The sequence below is a fragment of the Syngnathoides biaculeatus genome, chromosome 11 (assembly GCF_019802595.1).
Source record: "Syngnathoides biaculeatus isolate LvHL_M chromosome 11, ASM1980259v1, whole genome shotgun sequence".
Lineage (NCBI taxonomy): Eukaryota > Metazoa > Chordata > Actinopteri > Syngnathiformes > Syngnathidae > Syngnathoides > Syngnathoides biaculeatus.
In genome coordinates, this window is record NC_084650.1 from 29,155,299 (window position 1) to 29,174,645 (window position 19,347).

The 19,347-nt window shown below is 43.2% G+C and overlaps 1 protein-coding gene across 5 annotated transcripts in view; it reads right to left on the minus strand.

Moving 5' to 3' along the window:
* The window catches only part of enox2 (ecto-NOX disulfide-thiol exchanger 2), a 257,527-nt gene that overhangs the window by 207,965 nt on the left and 30,215 nt on the right, over nt 1-19,347 (minus strand). For 2 of the 5 annotated variants that reach the window (XM_061834678.1, XM_061834673.1), the window contains exons 1-3: nt 4,146-4,160; nt 3,649-3,979; nt 2,497-2,568 (exon numbers count right to left, since the gene is read on the minus strand). In XM_061834678.1, the coding sequence (XP_061690662.1) occupies nt 2,497-2,530 (34 nt within the window). In that variant the 5' untranslated portion in view covers nt 2,531-2,568; nt 3,649-3,979; nt 4,146-4,160. Of the gene's footprint in view, nt 1-2,496; nt 2,569-3,648; nt 3,980-4,145; nt 4,161-19,347 lie in introns of those variants that run through there. The other 3 variants (XM_061834677.1, XM_061834674.1, XM_061834676.1) reach the window with 2 other exon arrangements.

Below are 19,347 nucleotides of genomic sequence, written 5' to 3' on the forward strand. Positions count from 1 at the left end.
CAATTCATTTGTGCAACATTATTAATACCAGACTACCATGGAAACGGGAATTTAACATCTTCAGAGATAAATTCTTTCATCCCATTAAAACATTTGGATTTAAAAAATTATGTCATTGATTGTTTATTTTAGTTTGCTTGTCGAGCAGTCATTATTCTCCACAGCACAACGCTGGCATTGAAACAGGAGTTCAGAATATATGGAGAGAACTATCCTATCCCATTGCATTTATTGTAAAAAAAAAATTAGTTGTTTTTACCGATAATGAATGAAATCTTATACTACTCAAGATGACATTGGGATAGAGACAGGAGGTCATAACATTATATCACGTCTCATAAATAAATCAAAATGTATCATTTTATTTATTTATTTCGACGGCAGATCAAGTATTATTCCGCTTACTATTATACCGGCATCCAAACAGGACTTCAGAACATTCACAAAACTTATACCATATAAATTCTTCTTCTACTACACATTGGAGGCATCTGCACATTCCCTAACTTAAGTGCATTATACGGAATGGCCGTGTTTTAACGTTCTCACAGGTTTTTGTTGTATGTTCACTGATAGCCACCAGCAAATAAATAAATAAATATTCCAGCCACGTTATTAAATATGCTACAGGGCTCACATCGCCAGAAAAAAGCAGCAGCTTGTCATCTGGAAAATATGGTAATCCTTACAAAATACAGTATGTTTCGAGTTAGGATGTCAAATGCTCTTTAGTAAACTTTGCTACAAGCCTAATGTAACTGGATAATCATCGTTTCAGCAAGTGCAGGTAATGATGGTATTTTGCTGTGGATCTTAATATTTTTGGTGTCGCAGGCGAAGAATTTTGTTCAAAATGTCTTGTCGCGGCGGCACGTTGGATCACCTAGAAAGCGTTGGCCTCACAGTTCTGAGGTCCCATGTTCAACGCCGGAGCCACCTGTGTAGAGTTTGCAGGTTCTCCCCATGCCTGCGTGGGTTTTCTCTGGGCACTCCAGTCTCCTCCCACATCCAAAAAACATGCGACATTAATTGGGCACTCTAAATTGCTCCTTGGTGTGATTGTGAGTGCAGCTGTTGTCTGTCTCCATGTGCCCTGCAATTGGCTGGCAACCAGTTCACGGTGTACCCCACCTCCTGCCTGTTGACAGGTGGGATAGGCTCCACCACTCCCGCGAACCTCGTGAGGATAAGTGGCTAACAAAATTGATGGATGGATTGATGGATGGGTGGATGTCCTGTCACTAGCATATCGTACAGCCTCATCTGGACACCCTCTTGTGATCGTATGTGTTAGAGGCACTGCTAAGTGAAAGTGTTGGAGCAGAGCCTGTAATGTTTTATTTGAGTGCTTATATAGGACATTTAATGTCCACTCCAATACGATCCTATACTCGTCAGACCGTTACCCAATATCAAATATTGAATCGGGATCCCAATAGTTTATAGTGCAAACAATTGATTAAATTCAAGAAATAATTGATAAAGACAGATACTCAACAAATTTACACATACTGACCTGAATTTAATATAAATCAGCCTTCATCAGGAAAGGAGAGAAAGCAACAAGAAAGCAAGAGGCTACAAGAGCGCAAGGAGAGTAGAAGAGAAGGAAGGAGGAGGAGGAGGAGGAAGAAAGGCCAGGCATCAGAGTGAGCGCTCATTATTACCACCATATTTTGCTACATAAGAGTAATGCGAAAAAAAACCCACTTTTAAAGCCTCATTATTATTATTACTATTTGAATCTGTCATAGTGTCTGAGACCTGGGGTGAGTTTTGGCCATTGGTAGCACACATAAATGTTTGCGCTCTCTTACTGTTTGTACAATAAAGAATAAAATTAATATTTCAAGTACACCTGCAGCTGTGCCTAATTTTAATACTTCAGGGGGTATTACGTTATGTGCTAACCAGCAACGGTAGGCTATATTAAAATAACTAATTGATATTTCACCTTATGTTGGCCATTGTAGATGTTCTCTCCCAGAACATATTGGACTTTATCTGGCTTGTTAAGCGTGCAATGTTCTCAAACTTTGGACTTTCTGTGTTTTATGAGTGTTTTCCTCCTGACTCACTCCCATTGTGCCAAATTATTTCTACACTGAGTAGTGCATGCAACTACAGTAACAGTAGCCCGTATGTAAAAACTATCCCTACAAAGCCTAAAGGCAGAGGTTTTGCGCCAACCCTTTGTCAACACATTATTCAATAAAATTGTGCTGTAATTCTTTATCCATGATAAATTTTTCTTTAAGAATATCGGAGACTATTATTCTCAACACAATCCAATCAAAAAATATGCAAATTGGATCTTTGTCATTGGAGATCGGTTATCTTGAAAAAACTTTGTGCTGTGGGCAATGGAAAAGTTTGGTGGTAATAGCTTTAAAGTAGAGCAGCACTATGTTTTTTACCTCAGCATTCTCATCTCAACAGAGCACCAACCCCAACCCCCCATGAAAAACGTTCCATTTTTCAAGCAAAGCCACTTACTTGTAACTCCGCTCGCTCTGTAGTCTTTGTACATCCCTGGACCACAGTTGTCTTGAGCTCAGCTTCTTTGGCCTGTTTGTGAAGGACAACAAACTTCTGATAAACCACTGTTTGTTCAGTTCATAGAAATACAAAGAGATAAAGAAAAGATATTCTCCGACATCACAACTCTGCAATGCAGTGTGTTCACTCTGCAGTCATCCAAAGACATTTGAGTGCCACAATAAAAGGGCTTTGTCTTGAATAGTGACAAAAACAAAAGGAGGATGTAATTCCTCCATGAGACATGACCATTCAAGGGTCCCATTGATGGCATTATTTGTACTCCAACTGGGGGGGATCAGTGGAAGGGAAAGACAAAAAAAATGCTGGCACGAGAATATTGTAATGCATTTCATTCCACCAAGAGGGCCCCTGAAGGGTGAGTTGATGACCGCAGTAATTGGCTTCCACCGGCTATGATAATCTGCATCAGTCATACCATGCCAACACAGCTCTCGCCCCATTAAGAAGGTCGTGCTGATCCTTAAACCTCATCGAACGATGCTCGTAAAGAATGATTGGGAAATTCTTTACGTTTCTTAAAAGTTTCAGACGATCCCCGAAGACACTGTTAACTTGAAACTGCTTTATATTTTCACCAAAGGTGTGTTTTTAGGATCCTACAAGATGGATGATTTGAGTTATGTACACTTTTTTGCCATTTTAATTGATTACACCCTAATAAAGTACCTGATTTTCAGCATATTAAATACTCAGCAATGGTATATGATTGCTTGGGTTCATGAGGCCAACAAGGATCTCTGTCACTCGTAGTCGTGTTTGTATCATTTTAATCATGACACCTTGAGAAAATGTGCAATTTTTCAGCACATACAGTTGGTATGGAAAAATATTACGGAAGAGTTAAAATTTTCAGTTATATTGTAACCTTTTGCCAAGATCATTTTCCTTTTTCCTCAGTAATGTACACACAAAACCCCATGTTCACAGGAAAAAAACAACTTTGAATTTTTGCAGATATATTTAAAAAACTGAAATATCACATAGCGATAAATATTTAGCCCCTTTGCTCAGTATTTAGTAGAAGCAGCCTTGTGAGCCAATACAGCTGTGAGTCTTTTTGGGAATGTTGCAAAATGTTTTTCACACCTGGATTTTGGGATCCTCTGTCATTCTTGCAGATCCTCTCCAGTTCTGTCAAGTTGGATGGTGACTGTTGGGGGACAATCATTTTCAAGTCTCTCCAGTGATGTTCAATTGTGTTTAATTCAGGGTTTTGACTTGTCCAAACAAAGAACAGTCACAGTCACTCCTTTGATATTTTAGTTGTGTGCTTTAGCACACTCTATTATTGGAAGGTGAACCTTTGGCCAAGTCTCAGGTCCTGAGCACTCTGGAGATGGTTTTCTTCCAGAATATCTTTGTAGTTGGCCCCTGATCATCATTCCTTCAAGTGCAACCAGTCATCCCGTACCTGCAGCTGAAAAACACACCCACAGCATGATGCTACCACCACAATTCATTACTGTTGGGACTGCATTGAGCAAGTGATGAGCAGAGTCTGGATTTCTCCACACACACGGCATAGATTTAATGACAAAATGTTCTATCTTGGTATCATCAGACCAGAGAATATTATTTCTCACCATCATGAAGTCCTTCAGAGTTTTTTTTTTTTTCCAAGCAAACTCCATGTGGGCTTTTATGTGTCTTGCACTGAGGAGAGGCTTCCGTCGGGCCACTCTGCCATAAAGCTCCAAATGGTGGAGGGCTGCAGTGATTGTTGACTTTCTAGAACTTTCTCCCACCTTCCAACTGCATTTCTGGAGCTCATCCACAGTGATCTTTGGGTTTTTCTTTACCTTCACACCAAGGCTTTACTCCTTGATTTGCTTATTTTGGTCGGATGGCCAGCTCTATGAAGGGTTCTGGTAGTTCAAAAGAGAAAAGTGCTTGGTGGAGACAAGCGATGTTCATGAGGTGAAAGAAAGGTGTTTTTGTGATGTTGTTGATGCAGCGCTCGAAGGTGAGGTTAGTGTTCAAAATTAATCCTATCTTGTGGAATTGAGGGGAAGGAACTGCAGTAATGTCAATAAAAAGGCAGAAGTTACTGGTGTGTTTGGTGAGAAATTTGGGAGCACCGATTAACATGTTGGAATCATTGCATTTGAGTTAAAGAAAGAAGAATAACTCTACTGCAACTTTTTACAACAATAAGTGTGTCATTTTGGCCTGAAAACTGCACAAGTACTTGTGTTTGTAAAACTTTCTCAGCAAATTGCACATTTACAACACCACTATTACGTCTAGGGGAGTCCAATGGACCTCTACAATTGTGAAAATAAAGACCATTTAAAAAAAATACAAACTTGTAGACAAAAATCCGCAAATATGCGAGGCCACGAACGGTGAACCGCAAATGGGCCAGGGCATACTATATACTAAAAATAAACGCGGCCCACAATGTCAATTTTTCCCTCTTCACTATATCGCCATATACAGCATGCTGCTGGTTTTCCTCAGGTTTCTTTCGTCAGGTATTGTCTCTTTGTCTCTACAAGGGCAAGGAGGAGTGTCAACATCGTAACACACGCACGCACGCACACACACACAGACACACACACACGTTCACACAGAAGAAATGCAAGTCAGGGATAATTGCGAAGTGAAATACAACAGATCGGCAGCCAAACATTTTGGCTTCAAAACAAATGGCAAGGTAAGCCCACAGCACGGCAGTTATTTTTGTTACAACAACTAAATGCCGGCTCAGAAAATGGATGGACTAATAACACAAATTCTACTTTTGCTTAGTTAAAGCGCAATTATGAATAAAGATGAAAAAATAATGGCCTTTTTTTTTTTTTTACATTGAGCAGCAACCTGCTTTTTCTTCTCTCAAAGTATTTTCAGCAAGGTAATTACAAACAAAGAATTTAAAAAATTTGTTTCAGGATCATTTTTTCTTCTCACCATTTCTTATAAGTATGAAAAACAAGTTACTCATAAAAAACAGATAAGAAGCCTGTTGTGCAACTCCACTTTAGCAGCCTGAATTTTAGGATGAGACAACATAATACAGTAGGTTTTGGGGTTTGCATTTAAGAGCTTAGACCTAACGGAACAAAAATGAAAATTACACTTCGATCTGAAAAAAACTTTGCCACTTGTAATCGTTTTTCTTTTGCACCAACAGTACTTGACTCAAAATGTAGTGACTTGCAGATAAAATGCACACACACTTAAATTATTGACGAAAACTGTCCCTTGACAAGCAAGCACTCTGAATGAAGTCACCACAGAGTTGTGTACATACTTAACTTTTCGCTACAGTATAAACTGGCTACAAATTCAACAGTAATCATAATTAATAAAATCCTTAACCCTCCTCGGGACTGTCTTTATGGAAGTAAATCAACAACAATCAAGCAAGCATTAACATAAGATAAAAAATCAACAACAATCAAGCAAGCATTAATATTAAATTCATTGATTTGCAAGACATTCACCTTGGTTCCTCCACTGCACTGAGTCTTTAAAGAGCTGCCATCACCGGTGTTTGCCTTTCTGCTGGGTCTGCAATGATCCCACATTTTCATAATTTTGTCTTCTTTTCTCACATTTTTTAAATCTAATTCTTCTTTTTTTTGTGACTAACGCTAGCTTCCATTCTACCACAAAGTCACGGTTTACTTTGCGCTCATTGAATCAAAGAGGCACACTTTCTGCTTCCACTACCTTTAGTTACGATGACAGGGGTTGTGGGTTCGTATCCCACTGGGGCCTCCACTCCCCGAGAAGGATTGCGTCAGGAAGGGCATCCTGCGTAAAAATTGGGCCAAACATATATATGCGTTCATCTGAGATCATACGCTGTGGCGACCCCGAAAGGGACAAGCCGAAAGGAAAACAACAACAGTAATCATGTTGTACTTCCCAATTTAAATCAGGGGATCCGGGAAACATTAAAAAATCCCCTGAAGACTCTTTCTACTTTGGCGCCATCGAAAACAGCCAACAAATTGAACTTGTTTAAAGGTCCCCCTCCATCAGAATCTATTTTTATTTTCTACTGTTTTTTGCAAGCATTTGAACGCAGCGGTTTCATATTGCAGTATGGAAGATGAAATTGGAATTTTGACCCTCAAAAAGCAAACAGAAAAGCAGCATTGTAAATCACAGTTTTACTACAGTGGTGGTCGTAGAGACGGACACACATGGGGATATATGTGACAAAGCTTTCCTACGTCACTGATATGTGTTAAATAAAATGCTGAAGTGAAGCTATTCAGTAGGAGGAGCTGGAACACACCTGTTACAAGATGTAATTCAATGCCAAATACAGAAGAGAAAATAGCAAAAGTGTGGGAACATTTCACAGGGAACTTTCCCTTTCCCTGTCTCTCTGCTGACAGAGCCAAGTATGATGCCGGGTCATGGGACCTGAGGGACGAAGGTGAAATTAACAGCACAAATCAATGAGATTAACGAGCCTGCTGTACTGCGGTAACATAACGATACCCTGTGGAGCGCCTCTGTTAGTTATGAGTACCATCAAATGTGTGGCTTTGTTTATTACGAAGGTGACAGTTACAGTGGCCAACCATATAGCAGCCATAACATTACTTGCTTTTCCTGAGTGTAGTTACTGTGTTATGACATATGGCCAGTATTGTAGACTACCATCTGATAATATGTAAGTGGTAAAACTGTGACTCGAGTAGGTGAAAAATATGGGACAGTTGGCCAGAGAGGAATAAATGGGTCATGTATCCAAACAAAGGAGGCTTTTAATGAAGTCAGATGAAGGAAATCTTTCTTTTTTTCTCTAAGATACTTCATTTTATCCACCCATTTTCTGAGTCTGACAGAGCCCATCCCAGCTATCTTAAGCAACGTGAATGCATTCAAAAACTGTAGAAGTACAGAGAATATGCATCTTATTTCTAGTCAGATGGTCAAAACTCATAAATGAAGAGCCTTGTCGTCAATGTCACAATCACAAAATGTTAAAATGCTATATGCTTCACTGATGATGCAAAGGCTGTAAAAGTTGTTCTAATTAATACCTTATATTCTATGCACAATGTGAATTTAACAAATAAAACGTGTTGAATATACAAAAAAAGGTAACGTAAAAAAAGCGTGAAAAAGGAAACTGATGTGTTATTTATTTTTTTTGTATTCATAATTGCTCTTTAACCAAGCAAAAATAGCATATATCCTAATAATTGTTCAACAGAATTTTCAGGACGATACTGGAAAAATAGAATATTATCGAGCTGCAGTTTCAGTTTCAAATTACATCAGTTTTGCCCCATTTCAATCATGTTGAACCTGATTTAACATTTTATTCCAGTCTATTGACTGATGGGTAAATGTCATATTCTTGCGAAACATCTTTAATAAAGGTTTAAAATTTCAAATTGTATTTATTTTTTTTAATTGTTGAATTTTGGACCTGCCCTGTTGAGCCACATTGCCTTGGATCTCTATGCCATCGTGCTGGAACAAATTTGAAGTGTCACAGAGGAGTTTGAAATACTCCCTCTGCTTGTTTTTAAATGTTTTAATTATTCTGATCTTCTTCTATTCTGTTGTCTATTGAAAACACAGTCGGACAGAAAAGACTTTTTAGGGGACAGACAGGTGGACAGAGTGGACAAGGGGACTAGGGGTGAAAACTACAGCAGAACAATAGGGAGCTAGAAATTTGAAGACAAGGGTGTGTGGTGGGGTGAAAGGGCATTCGGTGAGGACATGCAATAAGTAATCAGAAGAAGCAGTAAGAGCCATCACGTGACACTTGGTGCATTTCTTCAATATTAGGTCATGGGATTGTTTGTCACAAATGTCCACATCCTTCCGTTCAACAGTAAACTGGTCAAGAAACACATTGTAGAACGTGATAGTAAATTTTTCCGTTTCTTTTTTTTTTTTTAAATCCATTTAAGAGTCGGGGATATTGTAAATCAAGCAACTGGAAAGCTACATGTCAGAAACAATGTTACTCAGAATATATCATATTAAGGACACAGAGGCCAGAGGGGCTGAGCGCGGGCAAGGAGTGCATCCTCCATCATGTAAGCACAGCTGAAAAATGCTGAGCACAAAAATAAATGAATGAATCATGCAGTATTTCTTATCTTGAAAAAATAATACACTGAAAAAAACTACTTTTAGAAGGCCTATGGTTTTTGATGCTGTGGTAACTGATACAGTGTATGTACTGTACATCTAAGTAGCAATTGCATGCATGATGCATACAATACATATTTTTGTTACCATTTTGTTGGGCTACTAATTAACACTAATGTAGCTTTTCCATTCAAATGTTTGACAGCTGACAGAAAACATATGTGCGAATGGACGCACGCACACAGCTTAATTTCACTAAAATTTCTTGGGGACCATGGAGAATAAAGATGAATAAACTTGCAAAAAAACAAACGAAAAACTTGTGAAAAAGTTGTATTTTACCAATGTATGCTAGGGTGTGAAAGCGTGTGAGAGCACTAGCGTGATTTGGTGAAAGTCGCGTGTCCAAGGGAAGCGAAAAGCATCATGGGTAAAGATTGATATTCCTCCTAGCCAATGGATGCCAGGAAGATGTGACATCAACAGCCAATGGGAGAGCAGCTCTATTGCTCCACAAAAACCAAGAAACGGGATGTTTACGTTAAGCGGTGTGGTTACCAACAAAGTCATTTCACATATGCAATAACAATTGGGCGTGGTTCACTGCCAAACTTAATCAACTTTGCCAGACTAAACACTAGAAAGCAGCTGACTAAAGGAACTTAACATTGCAAAGAGGAATCATGCAGCAAAGCTGGAACAACAGTTTAGTGCCCATGACTCCAAATCAGTCAGACATGCATTACAATCGCTAAACAATTACAAGCAAATTTCCCCCCCAAGCAGAGAACAATAGAAGGCTTCCCAACGACTTAAACAGGTTTTACTGCAGATTTGATGGGACCTACGACTGACTGGCGACCAATTCAGGGTGGAGTCCGACTTTCACCCAAAGGTAGCTGGGATACACTCGAGCACTCCCGTGACCCTTGTGAGGATAAGCGACTTGGGAAATGGATGGATTTGAAAAGGACAATTTCACCATGCCACACCACCGACCACTTCAACCCCTCTGACTTCTACGTTGACCATCAATGTACAGGACGAGAAACACATCTTCAAACAACAAAAGATTTAAAAAAAAATCGTTGGGCCCAGACTTTCCGTTACCATCCTAAAGGCTGCACAGACCAAGTTACTCGAGTCTTCACAAAAATGTTCAGCAGTTCCCTGTAACTGTGCGAAGTACCATCATCCCAGTCTTCAAGAAACCTGCAATCTTCAGTCTGAATGACTACACAACTGTCACCTGGGCGTCTGTGGGCATGAAGTCCTTGAACGCCTTGTGCTGGACCACCTCAAGAGAGTCACAAGCTGAACCAACTGCAGTTTGCGGACTGAGCAGTCAGGTCAGCGGCTTATGCAGTGAACATGGGCCTGCACTTCATTCGAGGACACCTCATCTCCGAGGAGAGCTATGCGAGGATCCTGTTCATGGACTTCAGCTCTATGTTCAACACCATCATTCCCAAACTCCTCTCTTCCAAGCTTTTCCATCTTAGCGTCTCACCTGCCATCTGCTAGTCAATTTAAAATTTCCTAACGGGCAGGACACAGCAGGTGAGTTTGAGGGACACCACCTCATCCACACACACATTATCAGCACCCCAATGTTGTTTCGCCTCACCACTACGCTTCCCTCATTACACAAACGACTTCACCTCAACGGACATGGCTGTCAAATACCGGAAGTTCGTAGATGACACCACAGTCATTGGCCTGATCAAAGATAGTGACGAGTCTGCAAATCGACAGGAAGAGGAGAGGCTATAGCAACAGTCACTGAAAAGACTTCTATACTTCTCGCACAATAGGCATATAGATTTTCAAACTCTTTTGCATCAGCCAGAGCTATTAAGTGGTCTACTGGACCAAAATAACTTGTATTGCTCCCAGAGTACAGTATTAGGCTCAGCAATTCCCTCTTGCTATTATCTCAGCCGACTGTGACAAATTTAATTTCTGCAAGACAAGCGCAAACAAGACAACATTTTAAAAAAGAAAAACATAAGAGCAAACAAAAAAATATACAGTTGGGTGTCTCTGTTCCAGCTTCTTTTTTCCCCCCGCAACAATTTTGTCACTTCCACTCTAAACACAAATGGCCTGTTCATTTAATGCTTATGCACTCGTGATTATTGTGCAATTCAGATACTCGAGAGAGTAAAAGATACTACTGAAAATGGTTGAGCTCAGTTCAGTGGACAGATAAGCATACACCCCAGGACTAACGCCATAAATCAATATTTGGTACAAAAAAGGGATTCCTCTCTTCTATTCCAGTTCCCTCCTGTGTTAAAGTGGGTCTGTCATGAAATGGATGATTTTTGGTATATTATTAATGAAAAACCCACAGCCAATATGATCACCACAAAATATGATTTTGACGTATACAGCTTTTTGTAACACCCGCCATGAAAATCCTCTCAGGGATTTGTTTTTGAGAAGCAGCAGGAAGTGACGTAAAGGACAGCGGCGCCCCCTGGTAGACTCGTTTATTTCCATTAGTTTTACCTCCGGGAAGGTAGCTCTTTGTTCCTTCGTGTTAGCCAAAATGCCGTCTCATTGTATTGCTGGACATTGCTTGAACACTCGGGAGAATTGAATTATTTTGTTGTGAAAAATGGATTGCACGGGTGGAAAGGACGAGAGCTTTGTGGGTTCCAAATAACCGGTAGGTGTGTATACAGCTCCAAAAAAAAATAATAATAGTTTGGGGCAGACCATGTAATCGGTCTCTCTCATAACGTAACAAAAGATCCGCATATGAAATGTGTCGATGTGCACGTCGTCCAGGCAACAATGTCTCACTCACCCTCGTCTCGATAGTGTTCCTCGCGTACTGTAGCGGCTTTGAACATACCCCTCAAAGCAGCATGACTCGGCTCCACCTCCTCCTTATATGTCACCACTGCGCAGAAAATCAGCCACACCGGCTGAGGCGCCGCGTTCGGCAGTCACAGCTTCTGCGAAGGCTGCGCATTGGGCTTTGCGACGGGGGCGGCTCTGAAGAACCCAGCCGAGAATGCGTTACTCAGTCGCGTACGCGCATAAAGCGCCCCGGCTCGACTGTGTAGTTCAGTACTGAGGCGTCTGTGAGCACCCCCCTAAAGCAGCACCACTCGGCTCTGTCATAAGCCACACTGGCCGGCTGCGATGAGCCGCGATGGCTCATCTCTGCCATGGAAGTGGATCGGACGGGGATGCGGTTTGGTCGTGATCGCATATCATCTGAATATGGTTCGAAACAATAGTGTAATATTGCCCTGAGGGCTCGAAACAATAGTGTAATATTGCCCCAATAACTTCACTCGGTTGTGTGGTGTTGTCCTTTTTGAAAAGAGCTTCGGTGTCAGAAGGGGCGTCGGAAAAATCCGACTAGCTCTGTTGTTCGGCTTCCATAGTGGCAGGCACTGGACGTTTTCATTCGGCGGAAGTGACGATGACGTCAAGGACAGAGGACGCGACTGATATGGCGACCACTTGGATGTCGAAGGACACTCAATTGCGCAACTTTGCACATGGTTTATGCACGATCCGCTCACATTTATTTTTTCGTATTGACATTGAAGTGAATTCTGTTATATGTATTTTTCATTACAATATCTATTTTAGAATGCTTATAGGGATGACAGTCCCACTTGAAATACATTGTATATTATCACTGATCTTACCTAAAATGAAATTAATAATGCTCTACTTTGTCTTCTAGGTGACAGCCCGGATGACTCATCTTGAAACATTGTGAGATCAAAGCCTATCTGCTGTGTTTAGGGAATATTTAGCGATTATAGTGAGGCTGCATGATTATGATTGATATTGATATATTGATATTGAAATCATGATAATTATTTTTGATGTTTTGGAAAGCATATTTTTACTGGACTCTCTTTCAACAAAAAGTGTAGGAACAGTTTTCATCCTAAATGAAAAAGATAATGATCAGTAAAAATATTGAAGAATATCCATCCATCCATTTTCTCCTCCGCTTATCCTCACGAGGGTCGCAGGGAGTGCTAGAGCCTATCCTAGCTGTCAACGGGCAGGAGGCGGGGTACTCCATGAACTGGTAGTCAGCCAATCGCAAGGCACATTGAGACAAACAGCCGCACTCACTGTCACACCTAGGGGCAATTTAGAGTGCCCAATTAATGTTGCATGTTTTTGGGATGTGGGAGGAAACCGGAGTGCCCAGAGCAAACCCATGCAGGCACGGGGAGAACATGCAAATGCCATTCAGGTGGGCTCAGGATTTGAATCACGGGCCTCAGAACTATGAGGCCAACGCTCGATAGATGAGCCACGATGCTGCCTTGAAGAATATCCCTCCATTCATGTTCTGAGTGACTTATCCTCACGAGGCACGGGAGTGCTGGAACCTATCCCCGCTGTCATTGGGCAGAAGGCAAGGTACACCCTAAACTGGTTGCCAGCTAATCATAGGGCACATGGAGATAAACAACACTTGCACTCATAATCACACCTAGGGGCAGTTTAGAGTCTCCAATTAATGCATGATTTTGGGATGTGGAAGGAAACCGAAGTATCCAGAGAATAGCCACGCAGAGGGGAAAACATGGAAACTCGACACAGGTGGGGCCGGGATTTTAACCCGAACCTCGAAACTGTGAGGCCAATGCTCTAGCTCGTTACACTACTGTGCCGCGCATTGAAGAATAAATGTGCTATATTACATAGTGCAATTACAAAGATTACAAATTCCAAAGAAATGGATGGTTTTGAAGCACTGGCTCCTCACAATAATGCTTTCCAACTCCACTTTTTGCATTGTTCTCTTGACATGATTTTCTCTCATCAGTTCACGAGTGATTTCAGGGGCTGGCTGCAGGATCTACAGTATTCGCTTGTTATTCAGGAGAGTTAATGATGCCTTAATCATGCATTCACCCCCTGGTGGTTATCAGAATATTGGTTGAAAATGTGCTTTATTACATATGCAGCAAAGCCCATGTTTTAAACGTAAATAATCAGTTCAATGTAATTGTGCCTGCAAAAATCCTGACCACGGTTAAAATTCAAGAAATTGTGTAGGTTTAGATTATCGCAAGTATTATTTGAATGTGTCACAATTTGGAAAACTTACTACATTTTTCGGAAAAATAAGCCAATAATGTCACATTTAAGAATCCATGTTGATGTTAGCATATAACCTTATTTGAGAAAAGCTTGTGAAACCTTAGCATAAATCACTTTAGGGAGCATCAAATTATTAACTCTGTGTGTTTTTAGATTTACACTTGCTCTAAAATTAGCTCAGGGTAGCCTCACAAATGAGTGAAGTCGGTGAAAACTGTGAGGCTGACGTGCTGGTAAAATCTAAGCTGTGAAGTTAGCAGCAAGCACTCGTGGCAAACTCTTAAAACAGGATCACTGCTTACCACGGTGTTTTATATATTATATATTTCTTTGTTTTCACAAGTGACAAATGAGAATGTTTAAAAATGGTGTGTGATGAGAAACCTGTGAAACCTGGTCATGTGTGAATATGTGTCATGATCCTGCCACTCCAGCCTGGGCTGTGCGGGTGTCCGTGAGGTTGCTCTAATTGGGAGGTGAACACCTGCGCCTCATGCAGCCTGATTATGCTGTGTATTTATATGACCCCGATGAGGACTGGCCAGCGCCAGTTCGTTGAGCTTCATGTCCCGTTCGAGTGCTCCGGTATCCCTGATCGACAACCCGTGTGTACCGACCTTCGCCTGTTCTTTGACCAACATTGTAAGCCTGACTCCTTTGATACTTCTGCCTGCTTTGATCGTTCTCCTGTGTACCAACTCCTGCTTGCCTGCTCACCTGCTCTCTTCGCCCGATGTCCCAACTACCGCTGCTGCACCGGACTGCCTGCTCGATCCCCGACCTCGGCATATAATAAACGTTTCTCCTTGAACTACCTTGCATCGTCCGAGTCCTGCATTTGGGTCCTACTCTCGTTCCGACGTTTCGTGACAGAACGAACTGGCCACAACAGGACCCAACAGGAGAGACCCGGCGTTGCCGGTACCGACACAAGGTAGACCGTCTGCCGGAGGACCAAGCCTGTCCGATCCGGGTAGGCTCCTTGACGTGCCCCGCTTCCGTGTCTTACGCTCCGCCAGCGAGGTATGAATACGTCCCGAACACGACCCGTCCGGCTCCTCATATTCTTCTGGACTCTGACTTTTCGGAATATGAGGAGGACCGTGATTTGTATGACCGGCTGCCAGAGTGCGACTCCGATGACTTTGATTTTGAATTTCTTTGCCCGGCTTTTCATCCCAGTCAGTTTGCTCCACCTCCCCGCGTTCCCAACACCCGAACGTCTTCGCCCGGTGGATACAAATACACCAATCCATTTGAGGGAACCCGCTTGGCCATCTACCCGGGACCTCCGCGTGGCGGCTAGAGGAGACGCCCTGGCCAGGCGCTCCCTGGTGTCTCCCGCTGCGCGGCAACGAAGACACCGTACTCCCACTCCTCGGCGGCAACGGTGGGACCGGCAGACCCGCAGCTGGTGTCGAAGCTTCCAGCCCAGTGGGAGGAGGAGCCGCCAAATCACGATGCATTCTACCGTGAAATGCGGGCAGAGATAGAGCGGCAGAGCGCCGAATTGTCGGTTCTCACGGCCCAGGTCCGGCAAGGATTGGCGAACCAGCCGAGCTACGCTGCCGTCACAACTGCAACGGACTCGCTGCTGATGCAGGTCCACGTGGCAGTTGGAACTGACCCGCTCCCGAGACACGCCCAGGTGTCAGTTTCGACTGACTCTCTGCCTACTCTCGTTCATGTTGCCGTCGAAACCGACCTGCCCCCTCGCCAATCGCACATAGCTGTGGAAACTGACCCACCTCCTCGCCATTTCCACATCGAGGTTTTGGCTGTTCCGAGCAGAGCTCACGCGGCAGTTGGAACTGACCCGCTCCCGAGACACGCTCACGTGTCAGTTTCGACTGACTCTCTGGCGACTTTCGTTCACGTTGCCCTGGAAATGGATTCGCCACCACGCCAAGCCCACGTTGCTGTCTCAACAAATGCACCGCAAGCTCACGCGGCAGTGGGGACCGACCCGATGCCGCCTCACGTTGCTGTCCTCAGCCGCTTCCCGTCCGTGCTCTGGAGTACCAGTGGCGACTGGTCCGCGGATGCTCCACACTCCTGCTTCGTCGGCGACCGGTCCGCGGATGCTCCACACTCCTGCTTCATCGGCGACCAGCCCGCGGTCGCTCCACGTTCCTGCTCTGTCGGCGACCGGCCCGCGGTCGCTCCACATTCCTGCTGTCGGCGACGGGCACGCCCATACGTGCCTGTCCAGGAGGTGGCGACGGTGACACTGACGCTGCCTTCTCACATTCCTGTCCAGGAGGTGGCGACGGTTCCCCAGCCGCCTCACGTTCCCGCCCAGGAGGAGGTGGAGTTGGTGATGCTGCCTCCGCCTTCTCACGTTCCTGTGCAGGAGGTGGCAACGGTTCCCCAGCCGCCTTACGTTCTCGTCCAGGAGGAGGTGGAGTTGGTGATGCTGCCTCCGCCTTCTCACGTTCCTGTCCAGGAGTACCAGCAGCGACCGGTCCGCGGCCGTCCCACGCTCTTGTCTCGATGGCGACAAGAGCTGGGGATTTCTGATGAGCCACCCCGGAGCTGGAGAGACTTCGGGATGGCTGTGATGGTAATGGTGGCAGTCATGGCTCTGGTCCTTCTCTCCATCATCCTATTCGCTCCGGATGGCTCCCAGCCGCTTCATGACTTGGCCTCGTTGGGGACCAATCCACGGCTGCCTACTGACCAAGCCTCGGTGGCGACCAATCCCTGGTCGTCTTGCAACCACGGCGTGGGAGGTTCTCGTCCGGAGCAGTGGCCTGCCTCGTTCTGGTTCCTGCTTCGCCGTTTGGTTCCTCACAGAGGTCGTCCGCCCGAATCGCCCCTTGGGGACCCTGGTGCTTGGCGCCTGAATGGCCACCAGACTGGGGTTCGGGGGGGGTGCCCTCCTCCGGACACCCCTTCCGCCCACCCCTGCCTGTGTTAATTATTGTCTGTTTCTTTCGTTTAGGCACGTCTGGGAGCCGTGCCTTTGGGGGGGGGGGTACTGTCATGATCCTGCCGCTCCAGCCTGGGCTGTGCGGTTGCTCTGATTGGGAGGTGCACACCTGTGCCTCATGCAGCCTGATTATGCTGTGTATTTATATGACCCCGATGACGACTGGCCGGCGCCAGTTCGTTGAGCTTCATGTCCCGTTCAAGTGCTCCGGTATCCCTGATCAACAACCCGTGTGTACCGACCTTCGCCTGTTCTTCGACCAACATTGTAAGCCTGACTCCTTTGATACTTCTGCCTGCTTTGATCGTTCTCCTGTGTGCCGACTCCTGCCTGCCTACTCACCTGCTCTCTTCGCCTGACGTTCCAACTACCGATGCTGCACCGGACTGCCCGCTCGATCCCCGACCTCAGCATATAATAATAATAATAATAATAATAATAATTTCCTTGAACTACCTTGCATTGTCCGAGTCCTGCATTTGGGTCCTACTCTCGTTCCGATGTTTCGTGACAATATGTGTCTTTGTCTTGAGTTGTTTCAAGTGTGTTTAACTATGAGAACATTTTAAGAAGTCAAATACAGTGTACCCATTTTTTATCATTAGTATGACATTTAGGAATCAAACAATTTTTATTTAAAATTGTACAATCAAAAGTAGAGTTTGTAGTTGACTGTAACATTCTTGGGCTGTTTTGCTCCATCTGGCACAATGTGTATTGAATCTGTACAGTGAACAAAGAAATAAGACTTAAGCTATTCTAGAGAGAAATATGCTCGCCAGTGTCAGAAAGTTTTGCAGGTTTTGTTAAGGAAAATGACCCAAAGCACACAGCTAAAAAAATCCAAGAATGGCGAAGAGCAAAACATTGAACTATTGTGTCAAGGCTCGTTTCCTAATTAATAGAAGATGAACTAGTGGCTCAACCATTGTCGCTGATGTGACCTGTGCTTTGCTGCTCCATTGAGACCACATCCACAACCCGGAGGAGGACCACAACGTCAAACTAAACGACATAAGTCAAGACCAAAAAAAAAAATGACACTGGCTGATCTGATGAGTAATAATGTTAAATGTAACAGTCGCAAAAGAGGATGTAAAAAGTAGACTTCCAAAAAAAAAAAAGGCTTGAACGTACACAATGAAAACAGAAAAACTCATTGGATCTGTACAACTCATAGAAATTGTGGATTTTGAGTACCCTGAACTGGTCACCATCCCATCACACTGCAAATTACAATAAAAGAACAATTCGCACTCAATTTATGGGCAATTTAGAGTTTTCAATCAAAGGAAAAGATCAGCTTTTTTTTTGCTTGTAGACTCCCAAAAAATACAAAATTAAATGGTAACACATTTTTGCATATTTGGCAATACTCCATCATGAATAAGATATCTGAGCAATGTCGCTGCCATGCAGGGTAACGCATTGAGCTGTGGGCATTGCGGAGGACGGGCAGGCATTGAAATAATGTGACACTAAAATATTGATAGCAATATGAAAACAGCATAATATAAACCAGTGATTTTCAATCTGAGGGGTGTGAGGCAACACGTTATGACCACAGGGCAATTATCAACTATCATGAAAACTTTTCATTAGTAAGTAGTCACCCAGCTGTTGGTGTTCATGTTTTTGTTGATTCCCAATGAATAATGTTTGCAAGTATCCAGAAAGCATGGAACATTTTCAAGCAGGGGTAGGGGGTTAAAAAAAATCATCTCCAAAAGGGGGGGGGGGGCTGCAAAAAAAGTTTCGGAACCACTGCTATCGAGTTACAATATGAACCGGATTCAGATACCTGATTTCCGATGGGGAAATCTTGGCTTTTCTAAAAAATCTGAGGTCGGCCATTGTGCCATTTTAGAGGCTTATACAGTTCAACCACAGTGGATAAAAGAGTCCTGAACCCTAATACTAATTTATCAATAAATTAACTCCTTTGAATTACTTAACCTGCTTTACCATTGCTTGGTTATCCTAAAATGTACTCCTGATACTAGAAAAGAATATACCAAGTCCAGGCAAAGAGGTAAAACAAAATAAAACTGGGGCAAACTGTCCAACGTTATTAGTCATTTCCCCATTGTTGTGAGCAGTGGTCGAGGTGTGGTGCTTCTTTGTCTCGGGGGGTCTTATCTTCTATGAGCTACAGTCTCTATTAGCATGGTGATGAACCCTCGGCCTGCCAACACAGATAAACCTCCCAGGGCACTACCCATATTTTCCAATGGCTTCATTTTATATTTTGTTTTGTTTTTTTTTGCTGCAAGAAATATTTGCATGGTTGTTGACAGGCTGGCTGAATTCACAGAATAAAGGGGAAGCGACAGCAAACCAATCTGAACACTGTATGGAACACAGTTGTTTTGCTTATGAATTGATGTCTAACTTGTGCTAGAAGAAACTGGAGCCAAATTGATATAATATTGTCAGCTGCTCCACAACGTCCAAAGATCAAAAGCAGAATATCCAACAGGTAGAGCTTGTCCAAGTAAGCAAGGGATTGATTGAGGCACTACCACTCTTTAAAACAGATTGGACAGAAAGTATAATTTAATTCACCGACTGACGGAGGAACCATTATAAAATCATCATTTCCTTCAAATTTTTTCAACTTTTTAATTATCTTATGCTATTGTGTTTTAGCAATGTTTGGAAGATAATTTTGATTGAAAACA